This window comes from Coregonus lavaretus (assembly GCF_964263955.1).
Source record: "Coregonus lavaretus genome assembly, chromosome: 7".
Lineage (NCBI taxonomy): Eukaryota > Metazoa > Chordata > Actinopteri > Salmoniformes > Salmonidae > Coregonus > Coregonus lavaretus.
The window spans coordinates 24411121-24431665 of record NC_139994.1 but is presented as its reverse complement, the minus strand read 5'-3'; the positions used below and the strand labels follow the sequence as shown (position 1 = coordinate 24431665).

The 20545-nt window shown below is 43.4% G+C and overlaps 2 protein-coding genes across 2 annotated transcripts; both read right to left on the bottom strand.

The window, feature by feature from the left end:
- Positions 1–26: 26 nt before the first annotated feature.
- On the bottom strand, positions 27–4308 carry glmp (glycosylated lysosomal membrane protein). Its single transcript, XM_084165222.1, has 6 exons — positions 4170–4308; positions 2981–3256; positions 2468–2662; positions 1968–2186; positions 1508–1773; positions 27–1255 (listed from the first exon to the last, which is right to left on the bottom strand). The coding sequence occupies exons 1-6, from the start codon at positions 4275–4277 to the stop codon at positions 1084–1086; spliced, it is 1236 nt and encodes a 411-aa protein (XP_084021348.1). The 5' UTR covers positions 4278–4308; the 3' UTR covers positions 27–1083.
- A 214-nt stretch (positions 4309–4522) lies between these two features.
- Positions 4523–20472, bottom strand: LOC311132325 (T-complex protein 1 subunit gamma). The gene is made up of 14 exons (XM_084165575.1): positions 20391–20472; positions 19432–19493; positions 15561–15611; positions 15384–15446; positions 15169–15265; positions 14888–15005; positions 13866–14052; positions 13605–13754; positions 6794–6926; positions 6605–6686; positions 6168–6348; positions 5687–5932; positions 5353–5484; positions 4523–5220 (listed from the first exon to the last, which is right to left on the bottom strand). Exons 1-14 carry the CDS (start codon positions 20416–20418, stop codon positions 5128–5130), a joined length of 1623 nt encoding a protein of 540 aa, XP_084021701.1. The 5' UTR covers positions 20419–20472; the 3' UTR covers positions 4523–5127.
- Positions 20473–20545: the final 73 nt, after the last annotated feature.

The window sequence follows — 20545 nt, the reverse complement described above, 5'->3', positions numbered from 1 at the left end:
AATGTCATCTTAAAATGTAAAACTAATTTAAAATGAAACTATAATTTTTTTTATTTTTTACAATTATCGCATTTCAGTTTACTTTGGGTAGCACATGGACCCAAACTATGCTTCCCATCTCCCCAACCGATAACTAACATTCAAGGGATTGGGAAAGAAAGTAACAAACCTTGTTTCTATAAGTTTCTTCTGAGATTTATTTTCCTCTCACTGCTCCAGGTATGGGTCTCCCTCGGGCGCAGATCTAGGATCATCTTATTCTTACCAATTCCTAAGCCATTACAGTTCAACCTGACCTCAGATCAGTGTTTTGAAAAAAGGCCCTGCTCCCTTCTGACTCTTCTTCTGTCATCAGATATTTATATGTGCGCGAGTCTATCATTAGGAAGGACCCATGCAAGGTCAGTATATCTAGATAGGCAGTGCCAAACATGGACGACTTCAGTGCAACATGTCATCATATACTAAATGTTTGTTGAGCAACAATGATAAGATAATATACTGTTTTACACAGAAATGGAGGACAGCGTACTCCATTTTAGTTTTACAATTACATTATTTTTTAATTTAACCTACCTACAGTAAGAAGCCTTTTCACAATTTGCTGTATAAAAATGTTAGGGTTGAGATGGGAGCCTTTGGCATTCCCAAGCACAAATAAATGCACTCATTCATTACCTTTCTCTTCCACAGGATGATTCAGTCCATTCCTAAATGAGTTTCTGTCAAAGCCTTATTGGCCGGTTGTGCCAACAATGGGTGGCTATATTTGACAGTCCTGCGCAAGTAGTGGATTTCACATGTATCAGTGCACCTCATAAAAAATAAAAAAGTGACACCTGCCGGACACCAGGGCTCAGTTTTTCAAAAGTTGCCTATCGGATAGGATTAACTGCATAGAAATATAATTAATAGAACAGTTGTCCCCATTCAAGTCAATGATTTGTCCATTCTACTCATTATATTTCTATGCATTTAATCCTATCAGAGAACTTTTGAAAACATGGGCCCAGAGGTGTCTCTGCTCATTGGCAAGAAAATGGTTCAAAGCGGGACTTAAAGTACACATATCCTAGCTTGGCCTCAGTTGATTGGCTGGTAGACCTGCGGTTGGAGCCTGTTCTTGCGGACACACACACACACCCCGCCCAGCAGGATGATCAGCAAGGGAGTGCCCAGCCCCACCGCCATGATGACCAGAACTAGGGGAGAGAACGAGTCCACAGGAGGAGAGCCCAGCCCCACCAACACAGTCCTGAAGTAGAAGGGAGAAAAAGTTAGGGAATAAGAAAGGGGAAAAGCAAGAGAAGGATGAATATCATCCGTGCTGACAATTTCATTATCAGTTCAGGTAGTTGGTGATGGTGTGAGATATCAACCTCAGATGCTTGATAGTTGGTTAACGGAGGGGCTATAAACTGCAATTTACTGTATAATTCAGTTCAAGTTGCTAAAATGCAACCTATTATAGCAAGGATGAACCAATAGGATGTAAACTGCTACCTACCAGCTGAGGTAGTTGGTGGTGTTGTAGAATGGGTCTCCAGCAATACTGAAGGTCATGTTGAGCCCGGAGGTCTGGCGCTCCCCTCCAAAATAAGCCAGCACCAGGCCGGAGGGGGGAAGCTGGGCTATGGGGACAGGGGTTGAGTGCCGGCAGGGAGTGGCGTCCTCAAAGACAGGCGATGGCCTGCGGTAGGCCACGGGCTTCCATTGGGCGTAACCAAGAACAGGGGAGGTGGAGTTGACTGGAGAGGACACCCACTGAGATACCTAAGGGAGAGAAAAGACAAGGTCACTGTAGAATCTGAAAGCTTCAGTGACAGATGAAGGTTAAGAACAGTGAATCAACCATAAGTTATCAACCACACAAAATTAGTTGAAATATAAACATTTAAATACTCTTGTTACTCAGTAAAATGTACTACAGTATAACTGCATGTCTATAACACACACAGAGACATTACCTTGAATATGGAGGGTGTGTATTCATCATCTATTGACCGGAGCACATCCACTCTGCTCATGGGCTGGGTGCCGCCTACGACCTGTAGCTCTAGGGAGAAGCGAGAGCGATTGGACCTCGGCAACACGCCGTCCAGCCCCACCCTCAGCTGGGAGGAGTTAGCATTGTGGAGGAGGCTGGGCCAGCCTTGGTCCCGCCCCTCAGCATCAAAGGCTGAGAACTAGGATAGGAAAATAGTAGTTTAATACAGGCTAGCTAACATATAATAAAATAAATCATATCACACTGATCATTAATACTCACTTCACTTCAGTAACCAAGTTTAAGGGATAAAATCAAAGTTTGTCAGACATTTTTAGACCTTTAAAGTGGTCTAATGTAGGAGATGAGTCCATGTCCCACGCTATCTGTTGAGTGGATCCAGACATAGGTCTGAATCTCGGAAAGATAGGAAACTTCTAATTTCATCACGCAGGCTTTAGATGATGCAGTTCCACCTACCTTCAGACAGAGCGAGCCATTGCTGAAGCTCTCGCTGGCGTCTCTTCCACAGAGCAGGGCGGTGTGGGCTGTAGGGTCAAGTGTCTTGTTCAGGTCGTCCCAGGTGAAGTTCTGCAGCTCGTAGGGCTGGAAGAAGCTGGAGGGGGGCAGGTGCTCCGGGTCGGCTGTGTCGTTGACATCGTCGTACTCCCACAGCTGACGGGAGACAAATGGCGAGTTGGTTTAGTGAGTGAGTTACGTATGGCTTTGCCAAGTCTGAAATCGACCCATTGTTAATAGCCAGGTATTTGTTAGAGCTATTACCATATTGCTAACAACCATCCAAACATTTAAGATCTACAAGAAATGTCTAGAGTTTGGATTTTTCAATAACCTGTTTTATGGATCAACACCTAGCTCGTCTTTATGGTTTATGCGTTTGGATTAGATACCTGTATCAGACACTCAGAATAATCACCTCAACTGACACTTATGAACAGGATGACCATCAATTTAGTACTACATATGATTCACCCTGGTAAAGACGAGTGCGTTGCTGTACAGAACACTGCTCTCCGGAGTCACTTTTAGGCTGCCTGTGGTATTTTGTACCAAGAAGGCAGGCCAGTCTACCTCCACCTTGGATGAAGCAGAGCTTGTGTGCACCAGTAATAATGCTGGCGCCCCCTGACTGCAGAGGAGGTAGTGCAGGGTGTTGTTTTTGCCCAGCGCCCGCACATGGAGCAAGTCAACACCAGGGGGCAGCGGCTTCAGTGAGGAGTTCAGACCAGGGTTCAGCTCCAGGGATACCTGGGAAGAGGTAAGTAACACAAACGGTAAGTTTTATAATTTTCCTATAGCGACACAGAATGAGATTCTTACAAGCAAACTGAAATTGTAAGCAGAGGTGGTTCATAAATTATTAAACAGATTTGCACAGCGTCCTGCACAGGCCAAAAACCCTAAAAAAATATTGTCTGGGACTGGTCCTGACATGGTCAGAGTCCTACGGAGTACTGACCTACGCAAGGAAGTCTCAAATGTGATCGCTTAGTTCATATTCAATACTTATTCCATACTTTTGTGGAATCAATAATATTTTATTCATATTTGATATGGCTGGATTGCCAGCACAGAGCAGTGTTCGGTTTAGATTTGTTTCAGCAATACTTGACCTCACTATATCAGCATCTTCAGCAGATGGCTCTTGGGTACAGGTGAGGCATTTCACCTAATTACACAAGTTTACCCCAAATACCTTGAAAGGAGTCTCTGGGCCATAACAGATTGGGTTTTACTTACCCACCGCTATTAATCACAAATATATATAAAAAAATAACACCCAAACACTTAGGCCTAACTATGTTCCTAGTTTAAAATCACACCCACAACGGATTGTGTAATCTAATGTCGCTATGGTATGTATTGCTGGCTGGGGTCCAACAATGTGTAAATAATGATAGCTTGTTTCATTGATTTTTGGTCATCATGCCAATATGGCTCGCGCTATAAATACAAACCCAAACAAAGTGTATATCCAAAACTAGCTAAAATATATAACTTGCCATCTAGCAGTATAGCGGATCAAAATACTGAGAACTGGCTCCAAACAGAAGTTAGCTAGCTACAGTAGCTGCCGCTAGCATTGAGAAGTTAGTTAGCTACCTTCATAGCACTTTATTAGTGTACAACATAAATATAAACAATTTACTATCCAACTCACATTCCTTCGGTAGTTCTCACCATTGCCGATAAAACTAGAAGAAAACCGAACCGTTAAAAGCAGAAATAAGACATAAAAGTGGATAGTGTACATAACCTCCGCCGCCATATTTCCTTTTCAGAATTCTCATGGAGGAATCACGTGCCTAGTTCCTTATTTGATCAGCTGACTCGCCAGTAACGATTTCCGGATACAGCAAATGTAATGCCACCGTAGCAATTAATTAAACAACATATTTCACCATAGGCTACATCATTAACACAAGTGGTGAGAGAATCAGTGATGAAAGAATCATAATCACATATACAAACATCATGGGCGTCATCAAAGTGAACGAAACAACCATAGGCCTATGCCATTTGTATCCAATTTTATTGAGGTTGATGCAAATCACAGGTAGCAGCCCCAGGCTAAGGGTAATGGAGGGACATGTTCAGGTGGAGTAACAGGATTCAGAATCAGAATGACCGTGCCAATCTAACAACTCCAACCATTTCTTAGAGAGAAAGCATTATAATACCATTTTTAAAAAGTATCACAGCGCTTTAGTAGTTCCTTCAAATGACTTGTCGGTCACTTGATTTGGTCACTATCCATTGGCAACCGTTCTTCAACTAAATTCACACAAAGGAGTTTTTCCATACAAATAAATACCTACAGAGTGACTAGCTGAGGTAAACCTTGGTCCCAGGAGAACATATTCAGTCATCTTACTTACTGTCATAAATACTGCACAAACACGCACACTGACTGAAGCTAACTGGGGTGCCTTGATACCGAATCCAGTATATTTTTATGTATTACATGCAACAACCCTATCACAGTCTGCTTAGAGTGTCCATAACAAATGTCACATCTGAGTGAGTGGTTTATAGAACAGTGTTGTCACAGCTCCGATTGCCTTTTCCTCCATTACCCTCTTCCTCCTCCTGGTTCCCGATCCTTCTCTTCTTCCCCTCTACTCAGCACCCTGTCCTCCTCCTGTCTGCTCGTCTCCCTTCTTCTTGTGTCCGGAGACAATGTCGTCGATGCGCAGCAACAAGATGGCCGTCTGGAGAAAGAAGGAGAATGAGTTCAAGGGAGTAGCGCTGCACATCCAAACAACATGTACCTAATCAACACTTATATAGCGCATCTGAATGCCCTCTTAACATTGTATTAAGCAGGCGGTCAGAAGTCTCACCTCTACTGCGGTCTTGTAGGTCTGAGCCTTGACGGCCAGCGGCTCCCAGATGCCCAGGGCGGTCATATCAGCCAGGGTGCCAGTCTCTCCGTTCACCCCCCACGACACACAGCCTTCCTGGGTGTGCTTGGCCTGGGGAGAGGTATGGAGCTCAGTGAAAAGTCTACTAAAATGTACAGTAAATCCTCCATCTCCCTTTCACCCAATCTCTCTCCTTCTCGAGCGTGCTCTCTCACACAACACACACCCACTCTCCCATCGGTCTTACTACAAGATGGTATGAGGTTCTACCTTTAACTCTCTCGCACACACACTCTCTCAGTCACTCTCTTACCCTGAGGGAGGTGAGCACACGGATTGTGGAGGCGCCACAGTTCTGGATGAGGGTGCGGGGGATGACTTCCAGGGCCTGGGCAAGGGCACGGTAGGGCCATTGCTCCACGCCAGTAAGGGACTTGGATCGCTCCATCAGCCGCTGGGACACGGCCATCTCGGCAGCGCCGCCGCCAGGCAGCAGGCTGGGCTCCAGCAGCACGTTGCGGGTCACCTGCATGGCATCCTGCAGGTTACGCTCCACCTCCTGGGAGAGGGAAAATGGTGGAGAGAGAGATTTCAGAACAAAAGTAAAACCTCATTCAGTCATCTTTCCTCTGATAACTTACAATAAAAAAAAGACAGGTTCTAGGAGGGGAGTAGAAACTAATCTCATTAACATTCGTTTCACCATCATCCCTCTCTCTCTTTTAGCACTTAGTGATCGTTGTACAATAAAAAGCGCATTTTATTTGAACATATTTATTTTCTCAGTTTCTCACCGCCAGGATTTCCTTGCTGGCTCCTCTCAGCAGGATGGTGCAGGCTTTGGGGTCTTTGCACTCTGTGACGAAGGTGAAGTACTCGTCTCCAATCTTCTTGATCTCAAACAGGCCCGCCCCCAGGCCCACGTCCTCCTCGCGCAGCTCATCCGTACGGCTGGCAATACGTGCACCACACGCTCTGAGAGGTAACAGGGAAAGAGAGGATGGTTGGTTTAGTTAGAGCAGTGGTTGTAAAGAGCATACACCCTGTGAAAGAGACATAATTAAACCAATTCGCAATTAAAGTGACCGGTCATTTGCTAGCTATGTACAAAGTAACATGACGCAGTGAAGACAAGCAAAACAGAACAGCGATAAGTGTTGCAATAAGTGTCTCCAATAATGATGGAATGTCAACCAATTATTTGTTTGCTTTCATAGTGTATTGGACTTACCGGGCGATCCGGTTGTTGTCGGTCTTTCTGACACGGCGAATAGCCGTGATGTTAGCCTTCATCAGGTAATGCTGAGCCAAGTCTGAAGAAAGTGGCAAAATACAGCAAAGTAAAAAATGTCAGTTGCATCAGATATGTGCCTTACCAAGAGCAATGCATTTTTAAGCAGTGTGTGTATGTGTGTAGTACCGGAGATGCCCTTCTCTGTGAAGATGAGGTCTGGCTTGAGGCGGATGATGTCTTCACAGATCTGCTGGATGTACTCCTCCTCCATCTGCAGGATGCGGGCAAAGTCCTCCTCACGAGTGATCTCAATATCAGTCTGCAGAACAATACATGTGGTAAAAAAATATATATACACACACTGAACAAAAATAAAAATGCAACAATTTCAAAAAGATTTTACTGAGTTACAGTTCAAATAAGGAAATCAGTCAATTGAAATAAATCTATGGATTTCACACGACTGGGAATACAGATATGCATCTGTTGGTCACAGACAACTTTTTAAAAAAGTAGGGGCGTGGAGCCGAAAAACAGTCAGCTGGTTTGACCACCATTTGCCTCATGCAGCAGGAAACATCTCCTTAGCATAGAGTCGATCAGGCTGTTGATTGTGCCCTGTGGAATGTTGTCCCACTCCTCTTCAATGGCTGTGTGAAGTTGCTGGATATTAGAAGGAACTGGAACACGCTGTCATACACGTCGATCCAGTGCATCCCAAACATGCTCAATAGGTGACATGTCTGGTGAGTATGCAAACCAAGAACTGGGACATTTTCAGCTTCCAGGAATTGTGTACAGATCCTTGCGACATGGGGCCGTGCATTATCATGCTGAAACATGAGGTGATGGTGGCGGATGAATGGCACGCCAAAGGGCCTCAGGATCTCGTCACGGTATCTCTGTGCGTTCAAATTGCCATCGATAAAATTACATTGTGTTTGCTGTCCGTAGCTTATGCCTGCCCATACCATAACCCCACCGCCACCATGGGGCACTTTGTTCACAACGTTGACATCAGCACACCGCTCGCCCACACGACGCCATACACATGGACTTCTCTAAAATGACGTTGGAGGCGGCTTATGGTAGAGAAATTAACATAAAATTATCTAGCAACTGCTCTGGTGGACATTCCTGCATTCAGCATGCTCCTTCAACTTGAGACATCGGTGGCATTGTGTTTTGTGACAAAACTTCACATTTTAGAGTGGCCTTTTATTGTCCCCAGCACAAGGTACACCTATGTAATGATCATGCCGATTAATCAGCTTGTTGATATGACACACCTGTCAGGTGGATGGATTATCTTAGCAAAGGAGAAATGCTCACTAACAGGGATGTAAAAGTTGTGCACAAAATGTAAGAGAAAAAAGCTTTTTGTGCATATGGAACATTTCTGCCCTCTTATTTCTGCTCATGAAACATGGGACCAACACTTTACATGTTGCATTTATATTTTTGAGATTATATATATATATATATATATATATATATATATACACACACACACACACACACACAGTACCAGTGAAAAGTTTGTACACACCTACTCATTCAAGGGTTACATTGTAGAATAATAGTGAAGACATAAAACTATGAAATAACACTTATGGAATCATGTAGTATCCAAAAAAGTGTTAAACAAATCAACATATATTTTATATTTCAGATTCTTCAAAGTAGCCACCCTTTGCCTTGATGACAGCTTTGCGCACTCTTGGCATTCTCTCAACCAGCTTCATGAGGTAGTCACCTGGAATGCATTTCAATTAACAGGTGTGCCTTCTTAAAAGTTAATTTGTGGAATTTCTTTCCTTCTTAATGCGTTTGAACCAATCGGTTGTGTTGTGACAATGTAGGGGTGGTATACAGAAGATAGCCCTATTTGGGAAAAGACCAAGTCCATATTATGGCAAGAACAGCTCAAATAACCAAAGAGAAACGACAGTCCATCATTACTTTAAGACATGAAGGTCAGTCAATATGAAAAATGTCAAGAACTTTTAAAGTTTCTTCAAGTGCAGTCGCAAAAACCATCAAGTGCTATGATGAAACTGGCTCTCATGAGGACCGCCACAGGAAAGGAAGACCCAGAGTTACCTCTGCTGCAGAGGATAAGTTCATTAGAGTTAACTGCACCTCAGATTGCAGCCCAAATAAATGCTTCACAGAGTTCAAGTAAGACACATCTTAACATCAACTGTTCAGAGGAGACTGCGTGAATCAGGCCTTCATGGTTGAATTGCTGCAAAGAAACCACTACTAAAGGACACCAATAAGAAGAAGAGACTTGCTTGGGCCAAGAAACACGAGCAATGGACATTAGACCGGTGGAAATCTGTCCTTTGGTCTGATGAGTCCAAATTTGAGATTGTTGGTTCCAACCGCCGTGTCTTTGTGAGACGCAGAGTAGGTGAACTGATGATCTCCGCATGTGTGGTTCCCACCGTGAAGCATGGAGGAGGTGGTGTGATGGTGCTTTGCTGGTGACACTGTCAGTGATTTATTTAGAATTCAAGGCACACTTAACCAGCATGGCTACATGGCCTCCATCAGAACAGCGCCGGAGAAGATGGCTGCCGTTTTACAGCCCTCTAACCAATTGTACTATTATGTGTGTTTTTCCGTGTTATTTGTAATTTATTTTGTACATAATGTTTCTGCCATCGTCTCTTATAACCAAAAAGAGCTTCTGGATATCAGGACAGCGATTACTCACCTCGTATTGGACGAAGATTTTTTCTTCAACGAGGCGGCCGCGAAGGATATCATACAGACACCCGACAAGGCCCAAATCCCCGTCATTCGCGTGAAGAAGAGACTGAGATATCGTGGACGCAGATCGGGGTGCCTTGTAAGGATCCGACGGCGAGCGAGTAAACTGCCTCTTCAATCAATCCTATTAGCCAACGTTCAATCTTTTGAAAATAAAGTGGACGACTTAAGATTACGGTTATCCTACCAACGGGACATTAAAAACTGTAATATATTATGTTTCACCGAGTCGTGGCTGAACGACGACAATGATAACATTCAGCTAGCAGGCTATACGCTACATCGGCAGGACAGAACGGCTGACTCCGGTAAGACAAGGGGTGGCGGTCTGTGTATATTTGTAAACAACAGCTGGTGCACAAAATCAAATACTAAGGAAGTCTCGAGGTTTTTCTCGCCTGAGGTAGAGTATCTTATGATAAGCTGTAGACCACACTATTTACCAAGAGAGTTTATCTATATTTTTCATAGCTGTCTATTTACCACCACAAACCAATGCTGGCATTAAGATTGCACTGAATGAGTTGTACAAGGCCATTAATCAACAGGAAAACGCTCATCCAGATGCAGCGCTCCTAGTGGCCGGAGACTTTAATGCAGGGAAACTTAAATCCGTTCTACCCAATTTCTACCAGCATGTTAAATGTGCAACCAGAGGGAAAAAAACTCTAGACCACCTTTACTCCACACACAGAGACGCATACAAAGCTCTCCCTCGCCCTCCATTTGGCAAATCTGACCATAACTCTATCCTCCTGATTCCTGCTTATAAGCAAAAACTAAAGCAGGAAGCACCAGTGACTCGGTTAATAAAAAAGTGGTCAGATGACGCAGATGCTAAGCTACAGGACTGTTTTGCTAGCACAGACTGGAACATGTTCAGGGATTCTTCAGACAGCATTGAGGAGTACACCACATCAGTCACTGGCTTCATCAATAAGTGCATCGATGATGTCGTCCCCACAGTGACCGTACGTACATACCCCAACCAGAAGCCATGGATTACAGGAAACATCCGCACTGAGCTAAAGGGTAGAGCTGCCGCTTTCAAGGAACGGGACTCTAACCCGGACGCTTATAAGAAATCCCGCTATGACCTCCGACGAACCATCAAACAGGCAAAGAGTCAATACAGGTCTAAGATTGAATCGTACTACACTGGCTCTGACGCTCGTCGGATGTGGCAGGGCTTGAAAACTATTACAGACTACAAAGGGAAGCACAGCCGCGAGCTGCCCAGTGAAACAAGCCTACCAGACGAGCTAAACCACTTCTATGCTCGCTTCGAGGCAAGCAACACTGAAGCATGCATGAGAGCACCAGCTGTTCCGGATGACTATGTGATCACGCTCTCCGTAGCCGATGTGAGTAAGACTTTTAAGCAGGTCAACATTCACAAGGCCGCAGGGCCAGACGGATTACCAGGACGTGTACTCCGAGCATGTGCTGACCAACTGGCAAGTGTCTTCACTGACATTTTCAACATGTCCCTGACTGAGTCTGTAATACCAACATGTTTCAAGCAGACCACCATAGTCCCCGTGCCCAAGGACTCTAAGATAACCTGCCTAAATGACTACCGACCCGTAGCACTGACGTCTGTAGCCATGAAGTGCTTTGAAAGGCTGGTCATGGCTCACATCAACAGCATTATCCCAGAAACCCTAGACCCACTCCAATTTGCATACCGCCCCAACAGATCCACAGATGATGCAATCTCTATTGCACTCCACACTGCCCTTTCCCACCTGGACAAGAGGAACACCTACGTGAGAATGCTATTCATTGACTACAGCTCAGCATTCAACACCATAGTGCCCTCTAAGCTCATCACTAAGCTAAGGATCCTGGGACTAAACACCTCCCTCTGCAACTGGATCCTGGACTTCCTGACGGGCCGCCCCCAGGTGGTAAGGGTAGGTAACAACACATCTGCCACACTGATCCTCAACACGGGGGCCCCTCAGGGGTGCGTGCTCAGTCCCCTCCTGTACTCTCTGTTCACCCATGACTGCATGGCCAGGCACGACTCCAACACCATCATTAAGTTTGCCGACGACACAACAGTGGTAGGCCTGATCACCGACAACGATGAGACAGCCTATAGGGAGGAGGTCAGAGATCTGGCCGTGTGGTGCCAGGACAACAACCTCTCCCTCAACGTGACCAAGACAAAGGAGATGATTGTGGACTACAGGAAAAAAAAGAGGACTGAGCACGCCCCCATTCTCATCGACGGGGCTGTAGTGGAACAGGTTGAGAGCTTCAAGTTCCTTGGTGTCCACATCACCAACGATCTATCATGGTCCAAACACACCAAGACAGTCGTGAAGAGGGCACGACAAAGCCTATTCCCCCTCAGGAGACTAAAAAGATTTGGCATGGGTCCTCAGATCCTCAAAAAATTCTACAGCTGCACCATCTAGAGCATCCTGACTGGTTGCATCACCGCCTGGTATGGCAACTACTTGGCCTCCGACCGCAAGGCACTACAGAGGGTAGTGCGTACGGCCCAGTACATCACTGGGGCAAAGCTTCCTGCCATCCAGGACCTCTATACCAGGCGGTGTCAGAGGAAGGCCCTCAAAATTGTCAAAGACTCCAGCCACCCTAGTCATAGACTGTTCTCTCTGCTACCGAAGTCTAGGTCCAAAAGACTTCTCAACAGCTTCTACCCCCAAGCCATAAGACTCCTGAACAGCTAATCATGGCTACCCGGACTATTTGCACTGCCCCCCCACCCCATCCTTTTTACGCTGCTGCTACTCTGTTAAGTATTTATGCATAGTCACTTTAACTCTACCCACATGTACATATTACCTCAACTACCTCAACTAGCCGGTGCCCCCGCACATTGACTCTGCAACGGTACCCCCCTGTATATATAGCCTCCCTACTGTCACTTTATTTTTCTTCTGCTCTTTTTTTTCTCAACACTTTTTGTGTTGTTGGTTTATTTTTACTTTTTTTTGTTTAAAATAAATGCACTGTTGGTTAAGGGCTGTAAGTAAGCATTTCACTGTAATGTCTGCACCTGTTGTATTCGGCGCATGTGACCAATACAATTTGATTTGATTTGATTTGATTTACCACAGCGATACGCCATCCCATCTGGTTTGCGCTTAGTGGGACTATAATTTGTTTTTTTTGACCCAACACACCTCCAGGCTGTGTAAGGGCTATTTGACCAAGAAGGAGAGTGATGGAGTGCTGCATCAGATGACCTGGCCTCCACAATCACCCGACCACAACCCAATTGAGATGGTTTGAGATGAGTTGGACCGCAGAGCGAAGGAAAAGCAGCCTAAAAACCTGTTTTTGCTTTGTCATTATGGGTTATTGTGTGTAGATTGATGAGGGGAAAAAAACAATGTAATCCATTTTAGAATAAGGCTGTATCGTAACAAAATGTGGAAAAAGTCAAGGGGTCTGAATACTTTCCGAATGCACTGTAAGAAAAATCAGGATTATTATTTTTTTTTTTTTTACATGTATTTAACTCCATATTTTTGTCTCCATATATACTTCCATTCATTTTTTCAACTGGTACCAGGGACCTTCAGATGAGTCTTGTGACACTTGTGGAGGTCGTAGAGCAAAACGGAGAACACCAAACCGTTCGGACGCTACCGACGATTTTGTCTCGCATGGTCTTACAAACACCGCTATAGCTCTGTCACCTTTCACCGCAGATTAAACTGACAGATTTTCATGGGGATTTTTGTATTATGCGAATTCAATTTCAGCGGGGTCACAGACATTGACCTTAGGGGATTAATATTGTAAATGGAGTTGTTATTTGTAACGATCGAATGAGAAAGCGGGTGCACTGCAGCCTCAATTTGCCTAGCTAGCTTCTCCCGGTTTGATGCAGTCAAGACAGGTACTACGTAATCATATTTGATAAATAACATAGCGATGGCAGCTATTAGTCTACTATAGCGCGAGTAGGCACGGTTGGTTGCTGGATCCGACAAGGTCTATACGGAACGGGTGTAGTTGTCCTCGGGTCCTTTCGGAACGGTTCTCTACATAAACAAATATAATTTATGCATATCGGGTCCGTGTGGGAAAGCCCTGGGTCCGTTTCAGAACAGGTCCAACATTTTGTGTGTGTGTATGGTAGATGGCACCCTCTCACTTTGTGTAACTGTGTCATACATAGGACCTGGTCCTCTCTTCTCTCCTTTTTGTGTGTGTGAGTCCATTTCTACCATACCTGGCTCTCTCCCTTCTTGTACTCCAGGGAGCAGTCCAACAGGATAATGCGGGGATCCTTGATCATTCTGCGCATGCGCGGGTGAGTCACGTCCTTGTTTACCATCACACCTCTCAGCACACACGAGTCCTCGATGATCCCACCAGGAACCTGAACAAACACACACAAACACAGAGGATAAAGCGGACGTTGAAGCTGACCTGATGCAGAACTTGGACTGCACAGGAAAATTAACACACACACATACACACTGACCCTTACCTTTTCTACTTTGGCATACTTCTTGATGTCGATCTCCTTGCGTCCGTTCTCCTCCATCTCCACAGTTTTGACAGCGTCCAGTGCGATGCTGCAGGCCATGTCAGACCAGCGGCTCAGGGCCTTGGTGTTGATGGCAGAGTTGATGATCTTCAGCATCATCTCCCTGTCGCTCACGTCCACTGGGGTGCTGGGGGGAGGAGGGGATGGAGGAGAGAGTGTTGTTAAACAACTTATGAGTGTAAAAGCAGTGGTCACCGAAAACATGCAGTGACCAGAAAAAGTATTTGGGCCAATATTCTAGACTTCTGTAAATCAAGTACCAATGCCAATCCCAGATTTTCATAAGTGAAATTATGCACAGATGTCAAGTTAGAATTCAGCTCTTAAAGAGCCACTGAACACGCTGATTGGCATGTGTGTTTTTCTGTTGCTCATTAGATAAACAAGATTTCAGTCTGGGAGGCGTTCGGTTAATGATGTTTGTCCCCCATGAGACACTTTAGACGAAGAAGCCTATTTCACTTCCTCAAAATCCCCAGGATGAATCTATGATAAACTCAATTTATTACAGATTTCTTGAGTTTTGCCGAAGAGGTTATAGATTCACAATTTTACATCTAACCAAGGTGTTTGGTGCAGTATTTCTCAAGTTAAAAAATGTGCGACGTTTTGTTTTGTGTAAACAAAGTCGGGCTGCTGGGCAGGTCTGTCTCACTGTCTATTCTACTGGAAAGAGCGCAATCACCGCAGCTGTTCACCCCATGTTAGTGGGCAAATGGACATCGTCAAATCAAAACCCAACCTTAATTTACCCGTTGTGACGCACGGCTGTTCCAAACTCCATTTTAGACGAGACTGACTTTATGACTAAAGTTATCCTATTTACACTTTGTAGTCAACTGTTTCTGACTCATATCGATGCCACATTGGCCGTTTTCAAAGGGATTTGTTGCTTTTTAAAAGCTTCTTTAACGATTAAAAGGTTGTGTGTGTTGGTGGGTGGTTAGAGGCTGGAACAGTACCTGATTTCTTTGAGAAGGTTGAGCATATCATCCAGGGCTTGTCTGTAGGCGCTGATGACAACTGTCGGGTGCATCTGCTGCTCCAGGAACTGCTCTGACACTGACAGCATCTCACCCGCTAGAGAGATGCATAAAATGTACGATGTCCCCCAGGTTGAGACACAGGAATAATACAAGTAATATATGAGGAATAGGATGGATTGGACTACTAGTGTACTACTACTAAGAGAATAGACCTGATGGTGCAGTGTATTCACAGTATTGGGAATGTGGTGACTCACCCAGGATGATGACAGAGGTGGTGCCGTCTCCCACCTCCTCGTCCTGAGTGCGGCTGATCTCAATCATGGACTTGGCAGCCGGGTGCTGGACCTGGATCTGTGTGTGGAAGCAGAGATAGAAGGAATGAGGTGGGCTTTGCACTGGGACACTGAACATAGATATGTTTTGCATGGAAGTAGATGTATGGGAATAATAGCAAGTGTGCTCTTCTCACCTCTCTCAGGATAGCGTTACCATCATTGGTCATCACGATCCCACCCATGGGGTCCAACAGCATCTACACACACAGACACAAAGCATGTTATGGTTCCGGATTCAAGTGCTACCATAAAGTATGTTCCAGACAAAACTGTGACAAAAACCTGAGGATAAAAGGAAACCTATAGCTCACCTTCATCATGGCCCTCGGTCCCAGGCATGTTCTGATGACGTCTGCGATCGTCTACAACACACACACAAAAAAAGGTTTATCTATACAGTGTCGACAGGCAATGCATCATGGCTATCCTACATTCCTCATAAATACAGTACCAACGTACTGAGTAGGGCTGTGACGATAACAGTATCGCAATATTTTTTACATAAGCAAAAATGTAAACACAAAGCAGACCTAACTCTTTGGTCCTTTAAAAACTTGTTGTATGTAAAATAGTGTGTGCTATAACTTGGAAAATAAATAAATGTGACTCTGGATGACAACATAATGGTTTCCAACATTAGGGCTGTTTTCCTAAAGAAGTTCAATCCGCTTCGTGTTTTGTTTCCTTGCCACGATACTAAAGAGTATCGCGATACTGGTATCGTCTCGGCCCTAGTACTGGGCCCCATAGACATCAATTAAACATCCAATTATGATGAAATAACATAGCTAGAAACAATGTTAATTCTTAAAAGTCTAAGCTGACATGTGCAATTGTTTTAAGCTGGTCATACTATGGATCATTTAGCTATTTGATTTTGAACTTTAGGTATAAAAATTAAAATTATTTGACAAAATATTGAATTTGGCCTTTACTACTATAGCCCAGAGAAACGCATTGAATAACATTCATAAATGGCAAAAAAATATAGTCATAAAATAAATAATTAAAAACAAGATTTTGAAGTGTTTGTCCTCTATCTAGGAGATATAAGAAAGCTCAGGATTTTTTTAAATAAATAAATAATATATACAGTTCCAGTCAAAAGTGTGGACACACCTACTCATTCAAGGGTTTTTCTTTATTTTTTACTATTTTCTACATTGTAGAATAATAGTGAAGACATCAAAACTATGAAATAACACATGGAATCATGTAGAAACCAAAAAAAGTGTAAAACAAATCAAAATATATTTTATATTTGAGATTCTTCAAAGTAATCACCCTTTGCCTTGATGACAGCTTATATAATATGCCATTTAGCAGACGCATACATTTTTAAGTATGGGTGGTTCCGGGGATCTAACCATTTAGCAGACAGGATTTGCTTAGAATTCCATGGCATTATTTTATAGTATGAAGAATACAATTGAACATAGCTGAATAAAATAGAAAGGATATTTTCTCCAAACGATTTCCAAGGAAGTGCGCACATGTGGCTATTCTGTGTTCAACGGTTAACAAAGAAACAAGTCCTCCTATATGCTTAATTTAGAGTTATTTATGCAACTTTAGTTGTGATACAAACGTTGGGCTATATGTTTTGATTTTTAATACATTCTAAGGCTGCATGATGCGACTAATGATGATTTGAAAAAAGTTGCATGAAAGGCATGAGCTCTGATTTGTTTTCTTGTGCAGGCTATACACACTTATTATTTATTTTATTTTATTTTTGGTCATTTAGCAGACGCTCTTATCCAGAGCGACTTACAGGAGCAATTAGGGTTAAGTGCCTTGCTCAAGGGCACATCGACAGATTTTTCACCTAGTCGGCTCGGGGATTAGAACCAGCGACCTTTCGGTTACTGGCACAACGCTCTTACCCACTAAGCTACCTGCCGCTTAATCAGTCTCTCATTCACAATTTGACAAGCACTTGATAATATTCTCACCAGGCCTCAAATTTCCCGGCGGCATCCCCCTTGTGTGGCCATAATGCCCCCTAAAAAATCCATGCCTTTTGCGGCCAAATTGGCCGTTGTGCCCTTGGGCTGAATATAATAATTATAATTCCCTTCTCCCGACTGCCGTGCTCCGAAGCACCTCTCACTCACATGGCTCTCTCAGATATCTCAATTCTTACTAGCCAATGCCCATCATGTGATCGGGTCCTTCTCACAGCTAAGAAGTAGGCTACAAGTAAAGACAGACACATCGGGGACACAACTGCGCGCACCCCTCTTATCGAATTCCGAGGCGCTTATTGAAGATGTTAGAAGAACTGTCCACATTTAGCCTACTTTTCGTCAGCCAACAAGCTGAGTAGGCCTAACGAACAGCAAAAGCACTAGCCTATGTCAATCTACTATCCCCCATAGTACAAAAGTTAACCTATTCTATTGGTCAACTTGTCCTTCTGTGCAATAAATAAATATTCCAAACATATGCTGGGACAGTTGTGGGACGCGGTAGATCCCAAATTAATACAACCACTCGTATCAAAAAATATTTGAAAAGCAATGAGGCTGATGCAACAGATCAGAACGTTGAGCCACATTTTTTTTAACTATTAGGCTATTTCTTCACATTATAGGTGCAGCAATACGCACACGGCAGTAGGCTATAAGTGCAAATGTTCCAAAATGCAATCAATTAGCGAGAAAAAGTGACCGCAAATGCGATTATGCATGTAATGCTTTATTATAAAAGGTGCATTTTTATGGGGAACATCATCTTCCCCAATCTTCCCTAAACTCACGCGCCACCCATGTATGCCAGTTAGGCTCTACACCGGTGGTAAAGCGGATTAATGTGCTTAATTTAAATAAGTTATTTGGACACTTTAGTTGTGATACAAACCTTATCAAAACATATAGGCCTATGGTCTACACTACATGCGGTGTGCGACTATGATTAGAAAAAGTCAGAAAAAAGGTATGCGCTGTTTCTTGCCTTACTGCACACACTGGGCATCATTCACATGTGATAGGCTAATATTGTCACCCATCAGACTATTCTTCATTTAATGTTGTCTTTACATATACTAAATAATATATGTGTGAAATTAGTTTTGATTTAGAATGGACCATTATCATGCACCTGTCTCAGAACATGTGAAAAAAAATACATGTCATCTATGCACTTAAATAGCGAATGGAGGACGCTTTTCCCGTGGTTCATTTTCATGACAGCCAGGTAGGCTATACTCCAGTTGTAAAGCGAAGCAATGTGCTTAGTATTAGGAAAGTTGATAACTAAATATAGTAAGCCTATAGAAAGCTGATGGGATCCTCTTTCTAATAGAGGCCAACAAAACTATTTTCACACACAATTGCATAGCCTATGGAAATGTTGCACAACATGAGCTCTCATTATATGTGATTTGATTAGAGGGACAATAGAGTGCTGAGTACCAGGCAGTTAGCAAGTTTGGTAGGCTACTGTGGGAAATTATTCTCTTATATTTTAGATGTGCTGTTAGCTTAATAAGAAAGCATTAATGATTAAACATAAAAGGTTTGTACTGTCCTGATATAAATTGGTCAACATAACAAGCTGTGATTAATGTGAGGAACATTAGGGGGTAGGATGAGATAAGACTTGTGACACACACAGCCTCTTTGTTAGAACGCTCAAGGACATGTGTTTTGCTACAAAGATGTCGGAGGTTGCGGACTCTCTGGACAAGTTGCAAAACAACTAAACACCTGGCAACAGTGAAGCGCCAAGGGCCTGGGACCAGCCTGTGCGCCAACGATAGGCTGAGTAAGTCTAAACCATGCTCAGTCTCTACTCTGACAGGCCAGCAAGGAGCGGGAACTATCTCTGTCAGAGTATTTAAAGAAGAACTTATAACAATGGACCAGTTCTCTGTCTGCCCTGCGTGGTATTTCAGTGGACCTGTATATACGAACATCATATTTACCATTGAAGTGTTTTGCATTAATTAACATACTAGTCTATTTTAGAAGATGTGTATTGACCTCTTTTTGTTCCAATACCAGATTTGAATTGACGCAACTTATCACTACTAATGACCATCAGCAGCATCAGAGCTTGGAGAAGCCTGACTAAATGGTCACGTGGAATTTGAATGCGGTCATGACTCTCAATTCTTACTAGCCAATGCCCATCATGTGATCGGGTCCTTCTCACAGACACCAATTAATGATACCTCACCTTGGCTGCACTGATATTTCCCGTCTGAACCTTCCGTCCAGACTCCCTCTTCATATTCTGGCCTGTAGTGGAACATGAAAACGAAGTTAAAAGTCTGTATGTTGTGAAAAATAGTGCTGCAAAAACACAGCAGACCAAAACATAATTACAGCAATTAGTCTAGTTAACTGTGGGATCCAACCAGCCTACATCTGTTCTGCACGTTTTGATTATTTCCATGTACAAATTAAGATCCAACATATGTAGCTAGCTAGCTAGGCATATCATGTGTGGATTTGGGATGTCTCATATTTTGGAAGACTGATATTTTATACTGTAATATGCCTTGCTGCTAACATATACTGTACATAGTTACATACATCACCCAAGTTAGCTTCATTCATCTGACAGGTTAGCTACTGACATGCCTGGAAGCTCCAACGACCAGGTTCAAATGCCATTGATTTGAGTGAATCTTTCTTTGAGCTTCACTAACGTTAATATGTTGCCGAACAGATGGGCTCCCGAGCCATATTTTAAGCCCCATTTGGTCAACCGCTAACGTTACTGTATGTAGTTAACTAGAAATGATTGTCAATATGTAACGTTACTGCAAAATGTATTCTTGAGAATGGACATTTTAGTTGAGTACTTAGCTATCTATCTAATTAGTTAACGGTTGTGTAAGTTGCACTATAGCTAGCCAGAGGTTTGTTGTAACATTATCTGACGTTACAGCCAAGAAAGTCATACAAAGAACCAGTTAGCTAACGCTAGCTAGCTAACACTGTCAGTTGTCGGCAAGGAAGCAGAAGCACATGCTTTGTTGCTGGCTAGAAACCGGCGCTAGCTATGCAGCCTGTACTGGCCATTGTCGGGATATTACAAACGACAGAAACATCAAAATAAGTCAAATTTCCACAGAAATCTAAGTTAAGATGTAACATGTCTTGTTGCTTATGGTTTTTCTATTTACTTACTCAGCACGAGAACCTGTTGGCCCATCATTTTGACAACGGTCTGGAACCTTCTGGGCAACACGAGAGGAAAAAACTCCACATCGGAGGCGGTTTACTTCCAGTATCTTAACCAATAAACTTCGAGGAAAGAATGATCTACTGTGAATTCCACCAAT